The sequence below is a fragment of the Acomys minous genome (genome assembly GCF_964271855.1).
Source record: "Acomys minous genome assembly, chromosome: 7".
NCBI classification, from domain to species: domain Eukaryota; kingdom Metazoa; phylum Chordata; class Mammalia; order Rodentia; family Muridae; genus Acomys; species Acomys minous.
The window spans coordinates 16388870-16415639 of NC_140488.1; the positions used below are offsets into that span (position 1 = coordinate 16388870).

Sequence of the window (26770 nt, forward strand, 5' to 3'; positions counted from 1 at the left end):
ATATTTAAAAATAAAAAAGAAATGTGATTTTAAAAAATGAGAAATGTGAACCTGCAGATGAAATAAAACTATATAAATCTGTATTAAAGCAAAAAAACTAAATAGTCTCTGTATCCCTTGTGATTGTGAAGTGTTAGGGTTCCAACTAATTCAGAAAATATTTCTGAAAAGCTGTCTTGAATTTTAAAAATGAGCAGGGCATGGGGGGCACATGCCTTTAAACCCAGCACTCAGGAAGCAGAAGCTGGCAGATCTCTATGATTTCAAGGCCATCTTGGTCTATGTACTGAGTTCCAGAGTAGCCAGGGCTACCCAGTGAGACTCTGTCTCAATGAATAAAATGAATGGATGAGTGCATAAATGATTAATTAATTAATTAATTAATTAACAGTTGTCAGGTACATTCTTTTACTCTATAGTCACCAGTAAAGATTAAAAGCAGGTTCCATTTTCCAATGGATATTTAGTTTTCTCTTTCATTTTCTCATAGACTATCCTTTTCCAGAATTCAGCTCCAGTACTGTTTGCACAATATAACAGGCTCTAGACTTCCTTAATAAAATCAAACTTAGCCGGGTGTGGTGGCGCACTCCTTTAATTCCAGCACTCAGGAGGCAGAGGCAAGCAGATTGCTGTGAGTTCAAGGCTAGCCTGGTCTACAAAGCAAGTCCAGGACAGCCTAGGCTACACAGAGAAACCCTGTCTCAAAAAATAAAAATAAAAAATAAAATAAAATTTGTTATTCTCAGCTCCACTAGCACCCTTACCACACAAACATTTTTCTTTAATGTTTCCCCTGACACAACTCTATCACTGAAGCCTCCATAACACAGAAGAAGCCATATTTGTGAATTGAATACTACTAATTCAAGATGATACAACACAAAATTACAAGAGCAAATCTATTTGAGTGACTGCGGTTTGCTTTCCCTATTGTCATATCCATAATGCATATATACTTCTCCAGGAGAGATGTTTTACATATAGACCTCCCTTGTCTATATGCTGATACAGAAACCAGGGCAGGCAAAAAAAAAAAAAATAGGTTAAACAAAGACAGACCAGGACATGTGCTAAACGAGGCATCTCCTGATGCCTCTGTTTTAGAAGCCTAGGCTCAGAGCCCTGAGATGAGTCAGCTTTTTGAATACTATATGCTGGTCCATTAGTCATATACTGACAGAATGTGGTTGTCAGGGAAAACTCCTCAGCAACTAGAACATTCTCTTATATAGCAGTTCTAATTAACACCTAACTGACCCATGAATATCTGCATTTGGATATCTCATGGGAATCTCAGAAAGAACTTCAGATTGAATTTAGCACTTCTTCCAACCTCATTCTCTTCCAACCTCATTCTCCTGGATCCTCTATTTCACGAGAGGGATAAATAATCACCCAGTTGCCGACATCCAAATCCTGAGCACTTCTGACTACTCCTTTCCATCATTCCATCAATAATTTGGAGGAAACTCACATGGCTTTAATCTCTTCAACATTTCTCAAATTTATCCATTTCACTTCATCCCCAACACCTCAATTTTGGTATTCATGTTGTCTTTCTTCCTAAATAGTCTATACAAAAGAGTGGCTTCCTTCCTAATTCTTTCTTTCTGTCTTTCTTTCTTTCTGTCTGTCTGTCTTTCTTTCTTTCTTTCCTTTATAACCTGATCCCAGCCACCTTTCCTGTAGTTCCAGCTCCAGAGAAATCTGATGCCTCTAGCCTCCAAAAGTCATCTTCTTCTAACACAATTTAAGAAGCATTGAGATATAAACAAATGTAAGTGTATATGCATATAAAACATGTATGTAAATCAAACAGTTACTGATAATAAATTATAGTGAATTTTACTTTGAAAATGTCTTCCTATATATATAAAATATTTTATTCTAAACCAAATATGAATGATCATGGCCCAAGAAACATTATTTTAGTTATTCAGAATGGCATGTTCCACCATGTAACAGGTTATATTAACTTTTATTCTCACAAAAAATATATGGTTAGAAAGACAAAATATAGCATTTTTTCTCTCAACTATGTAATATAAATTTAAACTATGTGTGTGTGTAGGTATTCTGATTAGTTTTTGTCAACTTTATAAAAAACCTAGACATATCTGGGAACAGGGAATATTAATTGAGAATATGCCTCTATAAGACTGGACTGTAGAGCCGGGCAGTGGTGGCGCACGCCTTTAATTCCAGCACTCGGGAGGCAGAGGCAGGTGGATCACTGTGAGTTCAAGGCCAGCCTGGTCTACAAAGTGAGTCCAGGATATCCAAGGCTACACAGAGAAACCCTGTCTTGAAAAACAAATGGCTTACAGGTTGTGGTCTAGCTAGTCCAACAATAGCTGTCTACCAATGAAAGGTCAAGAATCCAATAGTTTGTTTAGTCCAAAAGGTTGGATGTCTCATCTAGTTTTCAGTATATGCTGGAATCCTGAAGAAGTGGGCTCTAATGCCAGTGAAGAAATGGACTTGACAATGAGAGCAAACAGGCAAAGATAGCTAGCTTCCTTCTCTCATGTCCTTTATATGGGCTGTTAGCAGATGTGTCCCAGATTAATGGTATGTCTCCCCAGCTCCAAAGATCTGGATTGGAAGTGTGTCTTCATACCTCAAATTATTTAAGAAAATAAATCCCTCACAAGTGTATCTAGCTGCTTGTATTTTAGTTCATTCCCGATGTAGTCAAGTTGACAGCCAAGTATATCCATCACTGCTGGTTTTAGGATTGGCGGAGCTAGAGTTTTGTCAAATTTAGCAATATAGTCCAATGGTTTTTAGAAGTCAGGTGTGTGTGTGTGTGTGTGTGTGTGTGTGTGTGTGTGTGTGTGTGTGTCTGATACAGAATGAGATATTAAATGGTTTTTAGAAACGGTTCAAGGTAACCCAAGGTAATTTTACTCCTCATCCACAATCCTCAGTCTCTCTGCCATCATACAGCTCTACATAGCCAAGGTCAAGAAGACTGAAGAATTAATAAAGATGAAGCTTCTTCAGAGAACTTCAATTTATAGCTCCATAATCTATTCTATAGGACTACTATCATACACACTTCTGGATCCACCAGAGTGGCAGTCCCTCCTCTATAGCTGTATCAGATGAATAATCTACTCCCAGGGTCTGTCTATGATGGAGCCAACTCACTATCCATTTGGTAATCCCCGCCTCACCCCTTTTGCTGTGGATCTTCTGATTCGTTGAAAAGAAGGTGATGACTTTGATTATTATTTGGATGTGAAATAACCCCTATAGTTTTATATTTCTGAACACTTGGTTCCCAGATTCTAGTGGTGATTGAGAAGTTGGAACATTTATAGGAAATGCAGTCTAGCTGGCAAAAGTGGATCACTGTGGAACAGGCTTTGAAATATATAGCTGTTCCTGCTTCCTGGTTGGTTCATGTATCAATTCGCTCTGCATTCTAGTTGAGTTATTATTAAGTCGCTCCTTCAGGATACCCCATACATGAGACCAACTACTTCAGCTGTCATGTTTTCCACACTATGGTAGTTACCCTTCAAGTTGGTTCTGTCAGATACTCCATTACAGCCATGGTAATAGTAATTTATATCATCTGCTTTTTAAAAATAACACTGATGGTCCCTGAATCTCTTTCTGAACCATTCTTCTCTTGTCTTGAAGAGTACAATATGTTCACATCATTCTTTATGTTCCAGTTGGCAGTTCTCTTGATAGGATCATCTGATTAAAACTTTGCTTCACCAGATGGGCATGGTGGCACACACCTTTAATCCCAGCACTCAAAAAAAAAAAGAGTTAGAGACAGGCAGATCTCTATGAGTTCAACACCATCCTGGTCAATGTAATGACATCCAGGACAGCTGGGGCTATGTAGAGAGACCCTGTCTCAAACAAGAAAAATTCTGTTTCATGACTGTCTTAGTTTCTTTTTCCTATTACTTTGATAAACTATTCTAACAAAACAAATAGAAGGGAGAAAGAGCTTATGGTAGCTCACAGTTCAAAATCACAATCCATCATGGCAGGGAAGTCAAAGCAGCAGGGATTTAGGCAGGTGTTCACACCACGTCTACAGCCAAGAAACAGAGAGTGATAAATATATGCATGGTAATGCTCAGAACACTTTCTCTACATGACAAAACACTATGACCAAGGCAACTAATATAAGAAAGCATTCACTCCAAGACAACCAAGTCCAAGTCCACACAGAGAAACCCTGTCTTGAAAAAAGGAAGGAAAAAAAAAGAAAAGAAACCATTCAATTTGAAGCTCCTGGTTCCAGATGGTTAGAGTCCAAGACCATCATGGCAAAAAACACAGCAACAGTCAGGCAGGTATGACAAACAGCAAGAGCTGAGAGTTCATATCTGATCCTCAAGCCAAGAGACAGAGACAGAGGAGGCAGAGAGAGAGACAGACAGACACAGAGGAGACAGAGACAGAGAGAGAGAAAGAGAGAGAGAGAGACAGAGAGAGAGGGTGAGAGAGACAGAGAGACAGACAGAGAGACAGAGACACAGAGAGAGAAACAGAGAGAGACAGACTGAGAGAAAGAGAGACAGAGAGAGAGGGTGAGAGAGACAGAGAGACAGACAGAGAGAGACAGGGAGACAGAGACAGAGAGAGAGAGAGAGAGATTTTGAAAGCTCAAAGCCTGTGCCCAGCGACACAACTCCTCTGTCAAAGCCATACCTCCCAATGATTGTACCAACTGAGGACCAAGTATTCAAGCATATGAGCCTGAAGTAGCCATTCTCATTTAAACCAGCACACTATCTGCAATTAACAGTCCTTTAATCTGCCTGAAGGTTAAATCCCAGCACTCAGGAGGCAGAGGCAGAGGCAGAGGCAGGTGAATATCTGAGTTCAAGGCCAGCCTGGTGTACATAGTGAGTTTCAGGAGAGCCACGGCTACAAAGAGAAACTCCGTCTCAAGAGAAAAAAAAATCATTTAATCTTGTTTTCAATTAGACAGAATATTTTATCAAAAAATAAATGATTAACAGTTGCTTAAATAGGGCCAGGCGTGGTGGCACACGCCTGTAATGAGTGAGCTTTGTGAGTTCGAGGCCAGCCTGGTCTACAAAGTAAGTCCAGGACAGCCAAGGCTACACAGAGAAACCCTGTCTCAGGAGAAAATAAATTGGCTTGAAGGACTGGAGGGGTGACTATTAAGGTTGAGAGCACTGGCTGCTTTTGTAGGGAACATAGATTCCATCTGCAGCACCAATATGGTGGCTAACAACTGCTACCCCAGTTCCAGGGGATCTGACACCTTCTTCTTGTCCCTGTGTGTATGACACAAATGTGGTACACAGACACTCGTGCAGGTAAAACATTCATAAATATAAAATAAAAATGTAAACTTTGAAAAGTCACTTGGTATGGTCTGTGCACCTAATTTGGTGCTTTTCCACAGTGAGATTATGCTGTCAGAATGTGATGCAAAATGACAATGATGTCACAAACCCCAAGAGCAGCCTGCGACCTCAGCCAAAGACACAGTTCAGCCACACTTTGACATGAAGATTCATATTTATGTCCTGTTCTTGTCCATTTGGGCAATTAGTTGTTTCAATGGAAACAAAACTGATGAATCATCTACTACCACTACAACAGGTATGTGTTTAAGCTTAAAGTTTAGAAAGTATTATCTGTTATCTTATTAATTTGTTGCGTTATTAGGAATGCCAGATTAATAAATATGCTGTTAAGTGAAGACTTTCCCTTTTGGGCTAGTGTCCAATTATAAGTGAGTATATACCATGTGAGCCTTCACTTACCAGGAGATCAAGATAGATGCAGGGACTTCCTATTGGGACTCTAGTTGAGGGAAATATGGAAGAATGGGGAAATAGACAGATCCAGAGGATCCTAGAAACCCACAAGAAAAACATGGTGGGAAGATCTGAACTGAGGAGGGTCTTCTTAACCTACTGCACTAAACAAGGACAATACATGCAGTAAACATGGAACCCCTATTCAGATCTAGCCAATGGACAGGATGGTCTCCACAGTTGAGTGGAGAGCAGGGACTGACTCTAACATGAACTCTGGTGCCCCCTATTTGATCACTAACCCTTGGTGAGGAGGCCTTGTAGCACTCAGAGAAAGGATAAGAAGGCTACCAGAATGAGACCTGATAGACTGTGACCGTATGGTGGGGAAGGAGGTCCCCTTCTGTCACAGACCTAGGGGAGGGAAAAAGGGTGAAAGAGGGAGGGAGGAACAGGAAGATAAAAGTGAGGGGATAACAATTGAGATGTAATCTGAAAAAAAATAATTAAAAAAGAAAGAAAAAAGAAACATGCTGTTATAATGGTGCTACTATTATGAGGTCTTTAAGAATTCTGAGAAGAGACTCGATACCCTATGAGCATATACAGGGGGAGGAGGTCACCCTCAGCCACAGTCATAGGGGAGGGGAGTAAGGGGAAAATGGGAGGGAGGGAGGAATAGGAGGATACAAGGGATGGGATAACCATTGAGATGTAATAAGAATAAATTAATAAAAATAAAATAAAATAAAAAAGAATTCTTAGGACCATTCCTGCCACAAATAGAATGTGCTTAAAAATGGGCAACGTAGGTGCAGGTAGAGTCGATGGCCACACTCTGCCAAGTCAGAGTAAGCAAGTCCTCAATAGTTCCTGCCCTGCGAACAAGTCTAGCAGAGATATTAGGCCAGAAAGATGAAGATGAGGCTCCAACATTATAAAGTGTATTGGGTGACTGGTCAGGTAGTAAACTGTCTTAAGTCAATTTGTACAATTTGGAAGCTGCTAATCTGCACTGTTGGTTCACTCAGGAACTTAAGTTTTATTCCTTCTCAAGTCTCTGAGGGGCACTGAAGACAAGATAGTATAGTTTTACAGCTATACTAAGCTTAGTTGGTAAGTGGACAAGATCATTTTAGATCAAGATAAAGAATTTAAGCTATTAGAGTTGAGATAGGATAAATATTGGATCTCATTCGGAAATTTAGACCCAACAAGACAGGAAAGACACTTGCTTCAAAGTGGACGAATGCAGATGGCCAAGTCACTATGAATGTAACATGTATAGAACTCATTATTTTCATGATCGCCACATGGTTCTCCCTGATGTATGTAGTTTGTTTTACACATGCATAATAAAATAAAAGTATATAAAAAAGAATTCTGAGGGCACTAGCTGATATTTTAAATTTGATATGAAAACTCTAGACAAGGAATACAGAGTTATAGTCCCCCTGGTTTCCCCATACCAAGTCTGCCAACCAAACTAGACCATCCCAGATGACTAAATCTACTGTAGGACTCAAGTAGCAGGGGTCTGTTTGGATTTGGGTTGGTTGTCCAGGCTTGTTATTTCAAGTTTCTGGCCTGAAATGACTCTTCATGCTTAGCCTCTAACGTGGTTATTCCTAATATACCATTAATATGACCATGGATTGTTCTTATTCTGTGCTGTTTCCTATCACATACACTCACCTGGTAACACTCAAACATACTCACCCATGCGCAGCCTATGCTCAACATTTTAGTTCTTGCACTAACCACCCATGACTCAGAGGTAATGCAGATAATGATACAGACTAGTTAAAAAATACTGCTCATGTTTGACATTTATAGCCAGGACCTGATCAAGGGAAAAATTATACTAGAGGGCTGAGAGAGTAAAGTGCTTATTTCCCAAATGTGATGACTTGAATTCAGGTCCCCAGAACCCACATAAAGTTGGACACAGTGACAAGCATCTATAATGCCCGCTTTCCTAAAGTGAGATAGCTTGCAGACAGGAGAATCCTTGCAAACATGGATCAGCTAGCTTGAGTATTCAGTGCACCAATAAACAACAGAAGAGACCTTGTATCAAGGTCGAAGACAGGGACTGATGCCCTAAGTTGTCCTCTGCCCTGGACACGTACATTGTGACATGCACCTGCTCACACACAGACAAATCCATACATACACAAATGTTACTCACACATACACACAGAGACCGAGACTGTGAGGGTGGTGGAGGGAGAGAGAGGTTTAAAAATAAGAGAACGATAGAGGAAAATACCTAAAGTCATTCTCTAACTTCCACATGCACATGCATGGGCAAGCACATGTACATACTCACATGTCCACATGCACATACATGCATACACACACACACACACACACACACACACACACACATGAAAATTATAATGGAAACTTTCTTTTTTTAATGTAAACTTTCTTAAGCTTTAAAAAAAAATCACTGGCTTAGCAGTTGGTGGCACACGCCTTTAATCCCAGCAGTCAGGAGGCAGGCTGATCTCTGTGAGTTCAAAGTTGTCTGGTCTACAGAGAAAATTCCAGGACAGCCAAGGCCATACAGAGAAACTCAGTCTCAAAAACATAAAAATAAAAATACATAAATCACTGAAGGGCTGGACTCAGTAGTTAGGAGCACTAGCTGCTCTTACAGAGGATCTGGTTTAATTCCTGCACTCATGTGGTGGTTTACAAGCAATTGTAACTCCACTTTCAGAACATGTCTTCTAACTTTTGCCAGGCTGCCAGCATGCATGTATATGTTGAACATAAATACATACAAGCAAACACCCATACACACAGACAAACACTCAAACACATAGGCAAACACTCATATACATATATACTTTTTTTGTTTTTTCGTGACAAAGTTTCTCTGTGTAAAATAAATACATTTTAAAAATCATTAAAAAGAGATTTCACTTCAATGTACTGTGAGAAACTAGGTCACCTAACACATTTTCTGATGGTACAATCTTTTTGCAGTTGATAAAACCACCAAATCAACAGGAATAAAACTGGATGATTTTAGAAAATGCTTACTTGGTTTCATAGTTGGAATTATGATCATAGCCTTCGCCTTTACCTGTTTTTGCCTACTCCATTATAATTGTATGATAGAGGAGGCCCCGTCACCAGGAAGGTAAGTTTTTACACATGTAAGAACCAAAAGCATGTGTATGTATGTATGTGCATGTATGTGTGTGGGGTGGTGGAGGTGGTACACAGATATATGCTCACATGTAGAAACCAGAGGAGGATGTCAGGTGTACCCCATTCTATTACTCTCTGCTTTATTGCATTGAAACAAGGTACTTCACTAAACCTAGAGGTAGACTCACAGGCAGGAAGCCCTAGCGATCTTCCTGTCTCTACTTCTCCGCCAGCCATGCAGAATACAGGCAAGTGCTACCATACAGTTTTTTACATGGGTTTTAAGGGAAAGGTCCATTAGAAAGAAGGACCATACAAAGGCACAAGCAATTCAAAGATAGTCCAAGCTTTTTAAAACTATTTATTGTTATTGTATATGTATGAATATTTGTCTGCACATACATATGTGCATCATTTGCATACACTACCCACAGGGGCTAAAACAGGGCATCAATTCCCTTGGAATTGGAGTTACAGCTTGGTTGTGAGACACGATGTGGGTGCTATTAACCAAATCCAGGTTCTCTGCAAGAACTGCAAATACTCTTAATCACAAAACAATGTCTCCAGCCCTAATACTACAGGCTTTTATGTGGAGGGGAAGAGGAGTCTTCAGAAGAAGTCTCTGTTGTAAGAATAAGAGACCACAGGCTGAAGAGATGGTTCCCCAGCTAAAAGCACAGGCTGCTCTACAAGAAGTCCTGGCTTTGAATCTCAGCACCTACACAGCACCTCCTAACCGTCTATAACTCCAAATCTAGAGGACTCATTGCCCTCTTCCGGCCACCACAAGCACCAAGTACACACATGACTCAAAGACATACTTGCAACCAAAACTCCCATATGCATACAATTAAAATTTTAATTAAAAGAGTAAGAGCTCATGAATTTACTTATAATCTGGGGTATTTATTGGACAGAAAATAGGAGAGGGAGTGATTGGTTGATTTTTTTTTTAAGTCAGGCACAATAGCACACATGTTTAATCCCAGCACTTGGGAGTCAGAGGTAGGTAGATCTCTATGAGTTTGAGGTCAGGTAGATCTACATTGTGAGTTCCAGGCTGGTCAAGGCTACAAAGTGAGCCTGTCTCAGAACAACAATATCACCAATAACTTTTTACAACTCACAGTTGGTCATACCCATGTCAACCAGTGAGCTAGTTAAAGGATGTTCGGTGATTGTTAAACATCTTTCATGTCTGATCCTTTACTAGAGATTGATAGAGAGAGAAAGGTAGGAATCTAGAGAAAAAAGTTCCTTTCTTTTTTTTTTTTTTAAATCAGATTGCCGGCCATGGTGGCACACGCCTTTAATCCCAGCACTGGGGAGGCAGAGGCAGGCTAATCGCTGTGAGTTCGAGGCCAGCCTGGTCTACAAAGCGAGTCCAGGACAGCCAAGGCTACATAGAGAGACCCTGTCTCGAAAAAGAAAAAAAAATCAGATTATATTAGTTTCCAAATTTGTCACAGTTCAGTCAAAATGTAAGAGCTTTACAAAATGGCATGGTTATGGGTAACATTTCCTGATTTGTTTTGATTATACATGTGAAAAACAAAAACTAGTTGTCATTTTTCTAAATATCCTTTCCTGGACAGGGGATGGTTCTTCACCAGAGGGGTCATGGAGAAGTCTTCAGTGTAGGAAATTTTGGAGGAAAAAGATGATGAATAGGGTTGTTTTTATTGCACTCCAAGCCCACTGGTATCTATTTAATTGCCTAACATTTTCACCTTAAGAGTTGAGGCCCTCAACTCATTTACAAGATGGATATCAAGTCCACTCTGGGTACTTTTGGATGAAATTAGTGGTGTATTAGGGCTGAAGCTCTCCACTTTTGCTGACTTGAATCCACGGGAGATCAACCAAGGGAACCCAGATAGATGGAGACAGTTTCAGAATCACCTGAGTGTGGACGAACAAGGAGACAGGTAGTGTTTGGCATGGGCTCGGTGCAGTTTCACTACAGTTGCTATGAGTTAATAATTAGAGTAGTTGCATCCAGTCTAGGGAATGGCCTTTCATCTTAGCCCTTTGCCTTATCTTCCAGTTCTTACATACTTCAGGCTACCTTTTCCACCACATCCCCTGATTTTTTGGAGGGGTGGTATACGTATCATACACGGGGCTAGACTCACACACATCACTTATTTTCTGCATTCTCCACTGTTTATTCTAAGGAGGGGCTTCTTTGATTAAGACTGGAGCTGCCTTTGTCTATGGGTATACATATAGGTGTTTAGAAAGCAGTTTGCTGCTGTGTCAGTTTAGTTAACAATCAGAAGTACATCCTCCTGTGGGTCTACTACCTCCTCCTACTTGGGCCCTACTGGTCCCCTTCCCATCCCCCATACTGAGAATCTAGAATCCAGTCAGAGAACAGTTAGGCCCTGCTCCCCCAACAGTCAAGCTGCTATTGCATAGGTGAATATATCTAGCTTTCAAAAAATGGTTTCTTTATACTCCCTTTATTCCAGTTAAATCTCTCCCCATCCCTCACATTCATCTCCCCAATTCCCCGTCCTCCTGAGTCCCTCTCTTGACTCAACATTTCCACTCAGAGTATTGCCCACCATTACTTTCTTTTTACCTATATTCTACTACTCTCCCTCCCTAAGGTACACACACACACACACACACACACACTTGACTTTTTGGTTCCTGGCTTGCATAGGTACTCCACTAGATATAAAGTAATAAAACTAGGATTCTCATATGAGAGAGAACAAATGGCATTTGTCCTTTTTATCCTGGGTCACTCATATAGAAATACATCTATTTCCCCAGCAAATTTTATTTTTTACATGTAAGTAATATACTATTATATATATATGCATATATATGTACCACATCTTTATTATTATTGGCAACTTTGTGTCATTTCATACATGGACTATAAGTTATCTATTGCCTTATAAATAGTAAAAAATATTCTTTAAAAAAGTTATTTATCATGAATTCATATGTGTAACATGAGTTACAGCTCTCGGCACACTATAATTGCTAACTGTTTTACTTTTCCTGTGGAAAAAACATCCATACTCAAAGCTAGCAATGTATTTTATGATGACAGTAATAGTTATTTTTGTTTTAAATTATGACACCCTAAGTTTTCTGCATTTCAGGCTCAACAAAGAAAATATGGCAGCTATATTATCCTGGGTATCCCAAGTATCAGCTTGTCAACCTGATATGATAACTGAGGACATTCTAGAAATTCAACCTCTATTAAATTCAGACCAGAAATCTGGACTCCCATGTCAAGAACAACTACCCAGACCAAACAGTGCAGTAAAACCAGTTGATCCTTCAAGTCTAGAAAAGCCATGCATACCATCTAATGCACAAAAACTGAGATACTCAAATACAGAAAACTCATCCATATTATGGAATGTAAAGAAGTCAAATAGACAATTAGATTCAAACAGATCAACCAAGCCATCAATGCCCCAAAGTTTGCATAAGTCATCTTACCAGCACAAGTCATATAAAAAAAGTAGCCTTAAAAGTTCATGTAAGCTCACCCATGCCTGTAAATTAGCTAGTCGAGTCAGTTCATCTAGTTTAAAGGATATCATCCAACCTTGGCTAGCTACGGTGCAATATTCAGCTCCGCTACCCATGCAATCTTGTTCATCATTCTCACAAAATCCAGATGTGCCCATCAAACCATCTGGTATAAAGAAATCAAGCCATTCACGTGGACGACATGATAGAAAAAAGTCAGTGAGTAGGGGAAAGTCTCCGTTACACAAGCGTACAAAAGCCAAACTTTGCCGACCATATAAGGAAAAATGCCTTACTTGTAATCCTTCTGAATCTCTCAGTGATTTTTCAGAGACAAAGAAGGCGCATGTTGAAATTCTTAATCTTTCAAGGAAAATGAAGCCATCGTATGAGTCTTATTGTGAGACAGAATACAACTACAATGAAACAAGGCACACGTACAATGTTTATCATGACAAGCGTACTGATGCTACGAAAACATATGATAGTGAAGACAGTAATGAAGAAGTCATCCTCATTTATGACACAAGTCATGATAAGGATACAACAGATAAAGACATCTTATATCATTAAGGACTTAAAATTGAGCCACATATACGGTATCCACATGTAATCATTGCCAAGAATAGATCGATCTATCTCGAAAGCAATTAAATGCATGGCATAACAAATTACTGTTGTCTTCATCATTGCTTCTCAGTGGAACAAGATTCATCTGGTGTATCTTTTGCTTTCATCATTTGGTGTATCTTATTTATTTAAATGTGGTCACTTAAATTGGAGTCACACTTGAACATGCACTTACAAATTTAGAAAGGAAAACTTAAAAAGAATTTTTTTCCAGACAGGGTTTCTCTGTGTAGCCCTGGCTGTTCTGGACTCACTTTGTAGACCAGGCTGACCTCAAACTCACATAAATTCACCGTCTGCCTCCCAAGTGCTGGGATCACAGGTGTGTGCTACCATGCCTGCCTAAGAAATTTTAAGATGGATATCCTGAACTGTTCTTTCCCCTGAATTAGCTCTCAGTGAAAAGCCCACTTTGACAGTATTCACTTACCTATTTTTTCAGTGCTGAGGATTAAACCCAGAGTATCATGTGTGCTGTATAAGTGGTTATCCAATGAGCTGTGTCACAGATAAAAAAAAATCTATCATTTTTAAATTTATTATTAGGTTATGTGTATGGGTATTTGGTATCCATATAATGCCTGTGTACCTCTTGTGTGCCTGGTGTCCAAGGATGCCAGAAGAGAGCATCAGATTCCCTGGAACTTTAGTTATGAGCTGCTATGTGGATGCTGAGGATAGAACTTGGGTCCTCTGGAGTGCTCTTTCCACTAAGCCATCTCTTCAGCCTCTGGAAACATATTTTTAAATTTTTATTTTCAGAGTTGGGATCAAACCCAGGACTGTGCAGACTAGGCAAATGTTTCACCATAGAACTATGCTCCTAGTTCTTGAAGTAATTTTATTTGGGGGAGTGGGGAGAGGTGTGGTGCTGGTAATAGAACCAAGAGTGTTGTACATATTACGGTAGCACCCTACTACTGAGCAACATCTGTATGTTATCTTTCTATGTATGACATGGTGCCTGTTGGAAAGACTTCTGTTTTATTGACTGAATGCTTATATTTTCCCCCTAATTGATGTGGTTGAAACTTAATGCTGTAGAGAATGATTTGGGGACATAGAGTCCTTAGGTGATAATGCAGTCATGGAAAGAGAGTCATCACAAATAGATTACGGAACTGAAGAGCTTACCTCTGCCCTAAGAGACGAAGCAAACAAACAAACAAACAAACAAACAAAACCTTCCATCCACCAATTACAGAACTGGCCCTCACTAGACATCTGCTGTTGCCTTAAGTTTGGGCTTCCTAGGCTGCAGAACTCTGGGAAGTAAGTTTTCAGCTTACAGGCTGCTCCGTTTATGGCATTTTGTTATCGAGTTCAAGCCAACTATGAGTCCCAAAACTGCTTCTTTCTGTATGATTTAGAGAAATTCCTACCTACCTGTTCTAACCACACTTCCTCTCCCAGAGATTGCCACCTAAACAGAGGGCCCAACCCACAGTACACACTCCTTAGGCTCTGATATCAGTCCCAGTGTTGCAATTAAATCAGCAGCCAACTTAGTAGATAGTAAGGGCAAGGGGCCTACACGTTGATTATAAGTATTACAACGAGAACACGTTGGGGTCCTAAGGAAAGCTAGAGCTAAAACAGTAAAGTTGGAGGCTGTAGAAGTGGCTCTGCAGTTAAGAGCACTTAACTACTTTAGCAGAAGATCCATTTCATCTCACAGCACCCACATGGCTACTCACAGTGCCCTTTAACTTCAGTTCCAGGGGATGCAACTCCCTCTTCTGGAATTTGCAGGCTTCTGTGCATACCTGGCATACATAAACTCATGCAGGTAAACACATATACACATAAATTAAATACGAAAAAACAGTAAAATTGGAAACAGTAAGAAAAAAAAAGATGATGGCTAGATATGAGACAACCAACCAGACAGGAAGAAAGAAGGTTCTGAGCCAGTGTCAGTAGGCCACATGGTTCCCCTAAATCCTATTCCCTCGGTGCTCTTTTGCCCTTTGACATATTCTTGATCCTAATGCAAATTAATTGTAACAGAATAGATTATGAGTGAAAAGCATCCATACATTTCCGAAAAGAGACTCCTAGATTGCTCTGTGACCATGTTCTTTAATAGTAAATAACCAAGAACAACTACAGCTACAACGTGGTAGCTGGGATTAGGGTTAGCTCTATGGTGAGGCTAAGAGCTGACCACACAAGTGTGAGGACAAAGAGAGCACACTAACAACTATCGAGGGGCCTGAAACAATGATGCCTAGTGGGCCAATGGCTAGCACACAAGGCTGGCAGCTAATGAATCCGGAGACAGAGATGAGCAATTCAAGGCTCTGGCCACCCCTAAGTGGGTAGACAGTGTGTGAGCAGAGCACGGTCATCTTCCTTGTGGAGCTAGTAGAATGCACAGAGTATACTTACTCTAAGTTAGCCAACTAATAAAATTAACCCTAGTTTTGTTTAGTTTTTGTCTTAAATCCTATTTAAAAACAAAAACCAAAGCCTAGACTGAGGTTCAATGGGTTTTTCCTCTTTGCAGAACCCTTATTACTCTCAGGAGTTTCTTTCACTTTTGCTTCATTTTTCTCAATAAAGCTTGCTTCTCCTTCACTTCTACAAGCGTCTGCATCTGTAATTTTCACTGTAGTGAGTGAGACAATGAAGTCAAGAGCCACTATCTCTGGTGTATTCGATGACTATTGAATTTCTGGCACCTTAAGTTCCTGGGTCAAGGACAAATGGGCCAAGTAAGGAGATGGAAGAAGGACAGGAAGTAGGAGAAAGAAACAAGAAGGATGAAGTGGGGGTGACTACTAAAACCTTGCCCAAGCTAATAATTTTGAAAAAGTAAGGCTTACCTTTGTGTTTTGAACCTCTTTGAAATGCCCTGAGACAGGGTAAGCAAGTCCTCAATAGTCCTTGCCTCACAAATGTCTGTCAGATATATTGGGACAGAAGGCTGAAGATGATGCTCCAGTAATATAGAGTTTTGGGTGACGTTCAGGCAACAAACTGTCTCTGTCATCTTCTCATTTGGAAAGCTACTAACCTGCTCTCCCGGGATACTCAGATAATCAAATTTATTCCTTCTCAAGTCTCTGATGGGGTTGAAGACCAGGTAGCTTAGTTTTATAATGAAGCTTAGTTGCTTAGAGATTAAGATGTTTTTAGGTCTAGATAGATGTTTTTAAGTTGATAATGACAAGATGTGATGGAGATTGATTTGTATTCAGAAATTTAGATGCACCAAGATAGGAAAGATGTTGTCTTCAAGCTTGTCAATACAAATAGCTAAAATACTGAGAATGTAACATTTATATAATTCCTGATTGTGTTATGGTTCTTCTTGCTGTAAGTAGTTTATTGTATATATGTGTAATAATATAAATGTATATGTAAAAACAGAAAAAAATAATAATAAAAAAGAGTACCTGCTGCTCTTCCAGAAGACCAGAGTTCAGTTCCCAACACCCACATTAAGTGACTCACAACCCTCTGTAATTCCAGCTCCAGGGGACATAATACCTCTGAGGGCATTTGCTCTCACACGCACATTGCTACATGCAAACAAGCACACATACAGATAACGTAAACTGATAACGATAAATATTTTAAAATTCTGAAAAACAAAACACAATAGCCCAATAGACTCATAGTGAGGAGCACTATGAGAGGTGTGACCTTGGTGAAGGGAGTGTGTTGTGTCACTGGGATGGGCTTAAAGGTTTCAAATGCTCAAGCTAGGCCCAGTGTTCTTCTCTCTGCCTGCTGCCTGCTGATCCAGATGTAGAACTCTCAGTTTCTTCTCTAGCACCATGTCTGCCTGCATACCTCATCAAGATAATGGAAGGAAATTCTGAAACAGCCCCAATTGAATGTTTTCCTCATTGAGAGTTGCTATGAGCTGGGTGTGGTGGTACACGCCTTTAATCCAGGCGAGGCAGAGGCAGGCAGATCTTTTTGAGTTCGAGGCCAGCCTGGTCTACCAACTGGGGACTAAAAATTCAAACATCCGAGCCTATGGGAAACATTCTCATTTAAAGCACCACAGACTGTACAAGATCATGTTAATCATAGCTCCATCAAGGATGGGGGAGGAGCTAATGGCAGTTAGTGGCTGCTGTGGGACGGAGAGTTAGTTTTCTTCAGAAATGTCCATGTCCTCAGTGGTTGCTCACAGCTCTGAAGCCCAGGATGTGGCTCTGCAGCCATGAACATATAGATAGCACACAGAGGACTCGGTTAAAAAAGTAGGATATGAATTTAGAAAGGGGGACACAGTATAGTAAAGTCTGGAAGAAGCTGGAGGTTAGGGAGGGAGAATGGATGTGATAAAAATACATTGTATTTCTGTGTGAAATTATCAAGGTATGTGTGTTTATTGGTTTTGGGTTTTCGAGACAGGGCTTCTGGCTGTCCTGGACTCACTCTGTACTTGAACTCACAGAGATGCTTCTGACTTTGCCTCCTGAGTTCTGCGGTTAAAGGCATACACCACCACATTCAGACTAAAGAGTATTAATGAAGATAAACAAATCTCAGAGATACTACAATGGGTATATGATTTAAATTTAATGGAAGACCTTGGTTTATAGGTTGAATTGTGTTCCCTAAACCCAATTCATATGTTGAAATTCTCTCTCTCTGTCTCTCTCTCTCTGTCTCTCTCTCCTTTTCAGTTTTATGAAACATGGTTTCACTTTAGGCCAGGTTAGCATTGAGCTCATTTCACAATCTTCCTGCCTGATCCTTTGGGACATTGGCAGTACAGTAGTATGCTACTGCCATACCAGGATTATTGTAAAATACTAATACAGTGGCTCCAGACTGTGGCCTTATATTTGTCCTTATAAACTTATTCAGTATCATTGAGGCTATACTGAAGTAGGGTGAACCCCTAATCCTGTATTGGTAGTGTCATTAAAAGTCGATAGCTGAGGGCTGGAGAGGTAGCTCAGAGGTTAAGAGCCCTGACTGCTCTTCCAGAGGTCCTGAGTTCAATTCCCAGCAACCACATGGTGGCTCACAACCATCTATAATGTGATCTGGTGCCCAATTCTGGCCTGCAGGTGTGCAAACAGGCAAAGTGCTGTATACATAATAAATAAATAAATCTATAAAAAAGGATTTATTAAAAACTGGATAGTTGGATATAGTCATGCACATGAGAATGCCATGTAACTACTGCAGTTCTGTTCCCATTGAACCAAGGAACTACAGTAAGAATTTAAGAGAAAGGCCTTGGACTGGAATGCTGTGGTATCTTCTGAGGAAGCGTAGCCCTCCTGATACCTTGTTCTCAGATTTCCAGCCTCCAAAAATGTATGACAAATTTTAATTGCATAAGGCACTTCATTTTTATAATGTTGTGCTACAGCACCTCAGAGGGGAAAATACACTCAGTGAAGTTTATTATTGTCTTAAAAGTAGTTCAAATAATAGAAAGGCAATGGAGTAATAATAGGGAAAACTGTCCTTTCATACTCTATCCCTGGCACCAAGGCCTCCTCACAGGAAAAGGAGTTATTGATTTGATTGTATAGCTTTTGAGTGTGTGTGTGTGTGTGTGTGTGTGTGTGTGTGTGTGGTGCCTGGCATCAAGCCCAGGATTTTGTGTATTATAACGCAAATACATCTCCATACTACACTGCCATTCTTGGGTTTTTGAGCCAGAATCTTCCTGTATAGTTCAGGCTGGCCTTGAACTTCTGATTCTCCTACCATAGCCTACCAACTACTGCTAGGATTACAACTATATGTCAAGATGCCCAGCTTGACAGTATAGCCTTTAATGTGCATTATGTGATACATCATGCTCCTTAGGGCCAGGCATGTTTTTCATAGTCTCTAGACCATATATGACGACTTATGTGAAAGAATCCTAGGAGACCCCGACCCACTCTGTTGGGTTAGGTGAGAGGGCTAGAATGTGTTTGAAAATGTCATTTTTTGCTGCTCTTTGCTTTAGAACTACAAATGAACATCCGTTTTGTTCTCAAGATTTCAATTTGAAAAGAAAGTAGGGAGTACACCTCTTAAGTCTCAAATTTAAGCTGCATCTACAACTTACTTCTGTTTTTACTTTTGAGATAAATTCTCAATATATTGCCTAGTCTAATCATGAATTCCAGGATTAAAATAATCCTTTTGAGTCAGCTTCCTAAGTGGCTAAGTCAGCAGGCATGCATCACTGCACCCAAGTAATATGATTTACCTCTTTTTCAGTGGAGGAAAGTTCACCAATGTCTTGCTATATAGGGCAAACTTGCCCACACTTGCTTTCCTTCTTCTTCAGCTTTCCGAGCAATGCTGGAATTACAGACCTAATTTGCATGTTTGTCATTTGTTTGCTTTTCTTGGTTCTTTAAAAAATGATTATTATATTTTTATCATTTAAAACAATTTTTAAATTTAAGCATATTTTGATCATATTCTTCCACATTCTGAAATACTTCCAGATCTTCTCCTGGCCCCTAACTACCCAGCTTTTATCTATTTCTCAAAAAAAAAACAAAAAACAAAAAAACAAAAAAAAACCCAACACAACAACAAAATCCCCCCAAACCACAAACAAGATAAAACATCACCCCCCACAAAAAGAAAAGAACAAAAAGAAAACACTAAATAGTAGTCAAATAAACACACACACACACACACACACACACACACACACACACACACACAAACTGTGGAGTGCATTAAATGCTGGCCAACTATTCCTGAGAACATGAGGCCTGCTCTCAAATGGTTGATAACTGATTGTCCTTCTCCCAGCTGGTATAAGTGACAGTTCAGTTGTTAACCTTTACCCTAGTGGCTAGGCTTTCATCCATCCATCCATCCATCCATCCATCCATCCATCTATCCATCCATTCATCCATCCATCCATCCATCCATCCATCCATCCATCCATCCATTTAAAACATATAACAAAATATAACAAGATAAAACAAAACCCATCACGTTGAAGTTAAACAAGGCAAACCAAGAGAAGGAAAATAGCCCAAAAGAAGGTGCAAGAATCAGAGACCCAGCTGGGCAGTGGTATCACACACCTTTAATTCCAGCACTAGGGAGGCAGAGGCAGTTGAATATCTGTGAGTTCCTGCCAGCCTGGTCTACAGATTGAGTGACAAGACATCCAAGGCTACCAGAAAAACCCTGTCTCAAAAACAAAAACAACTAACCAAACAAGAGCCCCCTCTCCCCCACCCAAGAAAACCAAGAACCAGACACTCACTTGTTCATACACTCAGGATTCCCATAAAAACCCCAAACCAGAAGCTGTATTCTATTTTTAGAGGACCTGGTGCAAACATGTGCTGACCCTGTGCAAGTTGCTTCATTCTCTGCAAGTTCTTATTGAGACAAGTTCTCGGTATGTACTAAGGACTGGCCACTAACTCACCATAAATCTCAGGCTGAGTTTGAACTTTCAATCTTTTTGTCTTAGCCTCCTGAGTGGTGGGAATACACTATGCTATCATAGCCATGACATCTTTATAGTACCTCTGTGTTGGCTTGTTGGATCTCAGACAGGCATTTCTGTATAAGCCAATTATTTGTGACCAATACCTTTTAATTTAGTACCTTGGAAAAGGATGAGTGTTTCCAAAAACCTTCAAGGTAGAATTTCTATGGAAAAGCCACAGTCTCTGGCCAATACTTCTTCAATAGGTTTTGAAGTAACTCTGCTAAGATGGTAAATTATATTATATAACCATAGAACTCCAAACACTTTATTAAATCAAGTAAAGAAAATTAGCACTAGTCAGAGACAACACACAAACAGCTTTTAGTTTGTAGAAGAAAGACAAACATTAATACAAAAGAAAACAACAATACCCTTAGCTAAAATCAGTCAGAAATGAAAAAGTTATGACTCCACAAATAGAAACAATGGTAAAAGACATAAGCTTGCATTATTACTGTAACCACAAGAAATCTCTACAACTCAGAGATTTATTTTATTTTATATTTTTAACTCAGAGATATTTTAGTTTAGGATGCTTATCTATACTCTGAGGGTAACAGTTACTCAATATCTCAATACTCAATATAGAAAAATTGACTACAGCAGATCAAGAAATGAGTTTAAGACAATGCTCAGGAAGACCTTGGCCAGATTTAACTAATAGAACAGCATCATGAGTGAAATCTGGATTAACTTTTGGTATATGCATGTCAAATATTATTCATATTTTATCCAAAACACAAACAACTGGACATCCTGCCTATTATCTGGCAACAATAATCAGGCGAACAAATAGGATAAATTGTCTAAGCAGATTAAATATTTGGTTTGCCTACCCATAACTCAATTTCTTCAGGCTTAGCCTGGCATAGTCCAAGCTCTAGGAAGAACAGCCTTCTATCACTGTGACTCCAGTCCCCAAATTGGAGCTAACTGAAACAAAAGCAGACACTTGACTTCTAAAAGCCCACTAATAAATTAGCTGTCAGATTTGTCTTTTTAAGATTTCAATAAGAGACACGGAGTTTCAGGAAAAAAGAGCCTGAGAAATGTGAGTGCTCGTATTGTCAAATTGACAGATGCGGAATTACCTAGGAGTCAATGCTCTGAGTCTATGAGGAAGTTTCTAGACTGGGTTAACTGAGGTGCAAAGCCCACCACAAATGTGGGTGTTACCCATTCCATGGGCTGAACTGAGTAACACTGAGAAACAGCAGAGTTTCTGCATTCATGTCTCATTGATTCCCATCTAAGAATGCAAGGTGACCAGCCTTGCATTTGTATCACCACGTCTTCCCTGTCGTGAGCCAAAAGGAACCCTTCCTATTTTCAATTGCTTTTGGCAGATGTGGTGGTCTGAAAAGAATGGCCCCCAGCAACCAAAGAACATGCATGGGCTGGACCCAGCCCCCCTATACATATGTAGCAGATGTGCAGCTTGGTCATCATGTGAGTCCCCTAACAATGGGAGTAGGGACTGTGTGTGACTCTGTTGTCTGCCTTTGGATCCCTCTCCCCTTGCTAGGCTGCCTTGTCTGGCCTCAGTAGAAGAAGGATTAGTTCTTCTTTGACTTGATGTGCCAGGGTGGGTTGGTACCCACCAGGGGCCTCCTCTTCTCTGAGGACAGAGGAAGGGGGTGTGAGGGTAGGACTGGGAAGAGAGGAGGGAGGGGGACTGCAGTTAGGAATAAATAAAGTGAATAAATTAATTAATGGAGAAAAATGCTCAAGTGTACATTTAAATGATGTACATCGAATGTACTTCATTATTAAATTTGAATTTTTAGGGAAGAAAAGGAATGGCCTCCAGAGGCTCACATATTTGAATGTTCAGTCATCAGGAAGTGTGACTCTTTGACAGGATTTGGAGGTGCAACCTTATTGGAGGAAGGGTCTCTGGGGGTGGGTAGGCTTTGAGGCTTCAAAATCCCATGCCAGACCCAGGTTGTCTTTCTGTCTTTTTGCCTATGAATCAAGATGTGGCTCTCAGTATCTACTCCAGGGTCTGCCTGCATGCCACCATGCTCCTTGCCATGACGATAATGGGCTAAACCTCTGAAACTTTAAGCCAGCCCCAATTAAATGGTTTCCTTTATAAGAGTTGCCTTGATCATGGCGTCTCTTCACAGCCATAGAACAGTGACTAAGACAGCAGGTATTTTGCCATAGCAAGGAGAAAAGTAAAAAAAAAATGCAAAAACTAGGTGAATATTTGAACTAAATATACAGAATTGTGTTGCAGGATTTCTGATCCCATTGTGATCCCTAAGATTGTGACCTGTAAACATCTTTTGTTTGGTGCAGCTGAGCCCTAACACACACCTTTAATCCAAGAGCTTTCTGTACACCAGGTTTAATAAAGTTAACCATAGGTCAAGAAGCAGAGCAAGAAACCAGCTGATAGGGATTAAAGAGTAGGGGGCACTTTGAGTTGAGGGGTATTTAAGACAGCATGGAGAAGTAGAAGGGGATTTTAGCTTTTAGTTTTTTAGCTTTTGAGCTCTTCAGCTCCTTGGCCTTTGGCACTTTAGGCTTTTTGAGCTTTGAGCTAGCAAGCCCTTGGCCTAGGGTTATTTGGCCTTTTCTTCCTGGGCTGTCAGCTGAGCCTTTTGGGCATTTTCCACTGGGATGTGAACTGAGTGGGAAGGTCAGCTGGGTGCTTTCTCTGCCTCTCTGAGCTAGCAGGTTTTCACCCCAGGATCTGGATCCTGAGTCTTTAGTGGTAAAATAGAATATTTGGGATTTTTATTTAAAACAACAGAATGAGGTCAAGATGGTGAGGTAAGTTAAAAGCAGAAGATAGTGGTTGAAAGTAAAAGGAGACAGAAGCACATAAAAAGACAGACTACATGATTATACTAGCTAATTTTATATATCAACTTGACTAGGTCAAGGGTTGCCTGAATAATTGTGGATGGGCATCATCCAATCTGTTGAGGGACTGACAAAACAGAATACAGAGGAAGAGCAAATTCTCTCCTCAGAGCTACTGATACCCAACTGGTTCTCAGGCCTCTAGCCTTTGAGTGGGAATACTTTTAATCCCCTGATTCTCAGATCTTCTGAACACCAGCACAGAGACAACAGTTGGCTAATCATGGGACTTGTCTCTATATAATTGCATGTACCCAGTTTCCCTAATATTTTCTTTCTGTTTGATACAGATGTTCTATTTGTCTTATTGGTTCTGCTTCTCTGGAGAACCCTGACTCATACAGGAGAGTTTGAAATAAAAATTAAGTCATTTTAACTTTTGATTGCTAATTGTCATTTCAACTACTCTGTGGCCTGGCTGTACTTCATAGTCCAGACATCAGCCTTAATATTGTCTGCTGTACTTTGTACCCCAGTTTGGCATTCCTCTTATAGCAATCCTTCTGATTTAGCATTGCAAGTGTTGAAATTACAGGCATGAGGTTCTGGAGCGATGGCTCAGAGGTTAAGAGCACTTGGCTGTTCTTCCAAAGGTCCTGAGTTCAATTCCCAGCAACCACATGGTGGCTCATAACCATCTATAATGAGATCTGGTGCCTGCTTCTGGCCTGCTGGCATACATGCAGGCAAAACACTGTATAAAAAAAAATAAATCTCTAAAAAGAAAGGAGAAAAAAAAGAAAGAAAGAAAGAAAGAAAGAAAGAAATTACAAGCATGAGTCACCATACCCAACTGTGTTGCTAATCTTTTCTTGAGCCAGTTTGAATCAATTTCTACTTTTTCTTTTATTTATTTATTTACTTATTTATTTATTTATTGGATTTTAGAGACATGGTTTATCTGTGTAGCCTTGGCTGTCCTGGACTAACTTTGTAGACCAGGCTGGTCTTGAACTCATAGAGATACATCTGCCTCTGCTTCCCTGAGTGCTGGGATTATAGGTATGGGTCACCTCGCTAGACCAGTTTTCTACACTTCACTGTCCCTGCTCACTAATTAAAACAATGTACCATATGACTTCATATCAGTTACTTGCAATCTAAAGAAGTAAGGGTTTGTTTGGGCTCACAGTTCAAAGGAATATAATCCATCATGGCAAGAGAGGCATGGTAGTGGAGTGGGTTGGTCCTTGGTGCCTATGACAGAGATAATGGGGAATGCCAGTGCTTCTGAAGGTCTATCCTTTTTCTCCTTTATTTAGTTAGGGCACCCAGTACATGGGATATACCCACCACATTCAGGGTGTGTCTTCTCTCCTTAGTAACACTTCTCTGGAAATACCTTTACAAACATGCCCAAAGGTGTTTCCTAGGTGATTCTAAATCCAGTCATCTTTTATGTTGAGAGGATAATGACGAATATGCTTCAGCTCAAGCAACTCTCATATGGTGACATGGCATATATAGGGCCAGATTAGAAAAGACATAGAGTGACTTTCAAATTGAGAGACAAAAATTCCCATGATTAAACTAAGAACTGGAAGTATAGGTGTATATAAGTATAAATGTACCATACCTATACTTACCATCTCTGTAATCAAAGTAGAAATGGAAATATATACATGTATATTACATATGTTTATATATATATATATATATATATATATATATATATATATATATATATATATATAATTGCAAAGGTCACTGTGTGACTATATTATGGAAACTTGTGCCAAGTCAAAGACTCAAAATACACACTAGCTCATGACCTATAATCACAGCAGTTTGCTCAGCAGCTTTGCCTGATCTTATCCATTCTTTAAATATGTAATCCTTAGCTTATTAATAGAAATAAACACGAATCCATTATTTTCCTGTAAGGCTTTTCTTTTGACTATGCTGGTATTTAAACAGTCCATGGAAAATATGCCACAGCTATAAATAGGCTCTCTGTACATTTGAGATCATGAAAATTGTCTAAAACCAGTGCCTAAAGTCAACTGAGGAAATTATCAAATATTCTTGAAACAAACAGTAAGTAAAACCAAATAAGAGATGGATTTTTCTCACTACATTATAGTAAGAAGTTAACAATCAATTTTGATCTGGACATGATAGTGTGCAACTGTAACCCAAGCGTTTGGGAGGGAGAAGCAGGCAGTGTCACATCACAGATGCCATCCCTGTGGAGATGAGCTGTGTCTTATAGTCCGTCTACTACCTTCCCTAAGCAACTAAACTCCTGTCAGACAATGTAGAGTGGGGTAAGAGGACTAGCTTCCTGAATTTCAATTTTATATCCTACTTACTATATTCAATAAACTGCTTAACTCAGAGTTGTCTCCCCTTTACATTTTTTAAAAAATATTTAAAAATAATGGATTTCCTTTGTCTGTGGGCTGCTGTTGGGTCTCCTCTCCTAGCTTCTCCCACTGAGAGTGTCCAGCCCTACTAAAGGATCTTTCATCTGGAATTGCCTCAGTGCATCTTTATGGAACCTGGAAAGAATACTTATTATTGAAAACTTATTGTCAGGCTTAGTGACGCCTTTAATCTCAGCACTCAAAGGCAGAGGCAGGCCAAGCTCTGCGAGTTCCAAGCCACCCTTGTCTACACAGTGAGTTCCAGAACAGCCAGAACTACATAGTGAGATGCTGTCTCAAAAAACAAAAAACAACCAAAAAAGAAAGAAAGGAAAAGGAAAAGAAAACATATTGATGAAGTCTAGCCTAGTCTACATAGCTAGATCTTGTCTCAAAAAATCATAAATAAGCAATATGGCAAAAATCAAAATCCAAAGCAAGAAATAATAATGGCCAGGTATGACATACAGGCCTATAATCCCATGAGTCTGGAAGCTGAAGCAAGATGCTTGCTATGAGTTCAAAGCTGGTCTGGACTTTGTGGTAAGAGTTAGTCTCAAAATGACAGTAACAACAAACCCCTATATCAGTATGGTACTTTACAGACTATCAAAAACTGAATAAGAGAGGGTAGAGGCAGCTCAGAAGTTAAGAGTATTTGTTGCTGATGCAGAGAACCTAGGTTCAGTTCCCAGTACCCACACGGTGGCTTATGTAACTCTAATTCCAGAGGATCTGGTGCCCTCTTCTGAACTCCATAGGCTCCTTCAATGCATTGGGTGCACGTGCATACTCAAGGAACTCACATGTAAAAGAAATAATCAATAATATCACTTTCAAAATGTGAAACAGGCACCACGCATGATGGTGCACGCCTTTAATCTCAGCATTTGGGCAGGCAGGCAGATTGCTGGTGAGTTTAACGCCAGCCTGGTCTACACTGCGAGTCCAGGACTTGAAAAACAAACAAACAAAAAGAAAAGTGAAACAGGCTGGGGACATAATTTAGTTGG

General features: G+C 39.9%; 1 protein-coding gene across 1 annotated transcript; it reads left to right on the forward strand.

Annotated features, from left to right (window-relative positions):
- Positions 1-5551: 5551 nt before the first annotated feature.
- On the forward strand, positions 5552-13045 carry LOC311601783 (uncharacterized protein CXorf66 homolog). The gene is made up of 3 exons (XM_084789522.1): positions 5552-5613; positions 8769-8925; positions 12062-13045. Exons 2-3 carry the CDS (start codon positions 8846-8848, stop codon positions 13014-13016), a joined length of 1035 nt encoding a protein of 344 aa, XP_084645648.1. The 5' UTR covers positions 5552-5613; positions 8769-8845; the 3' UTR covers positions 13017-13045.
- The last annotated feature ends 13725 nt before the right edge of the window (positions 13046-26770 follow it).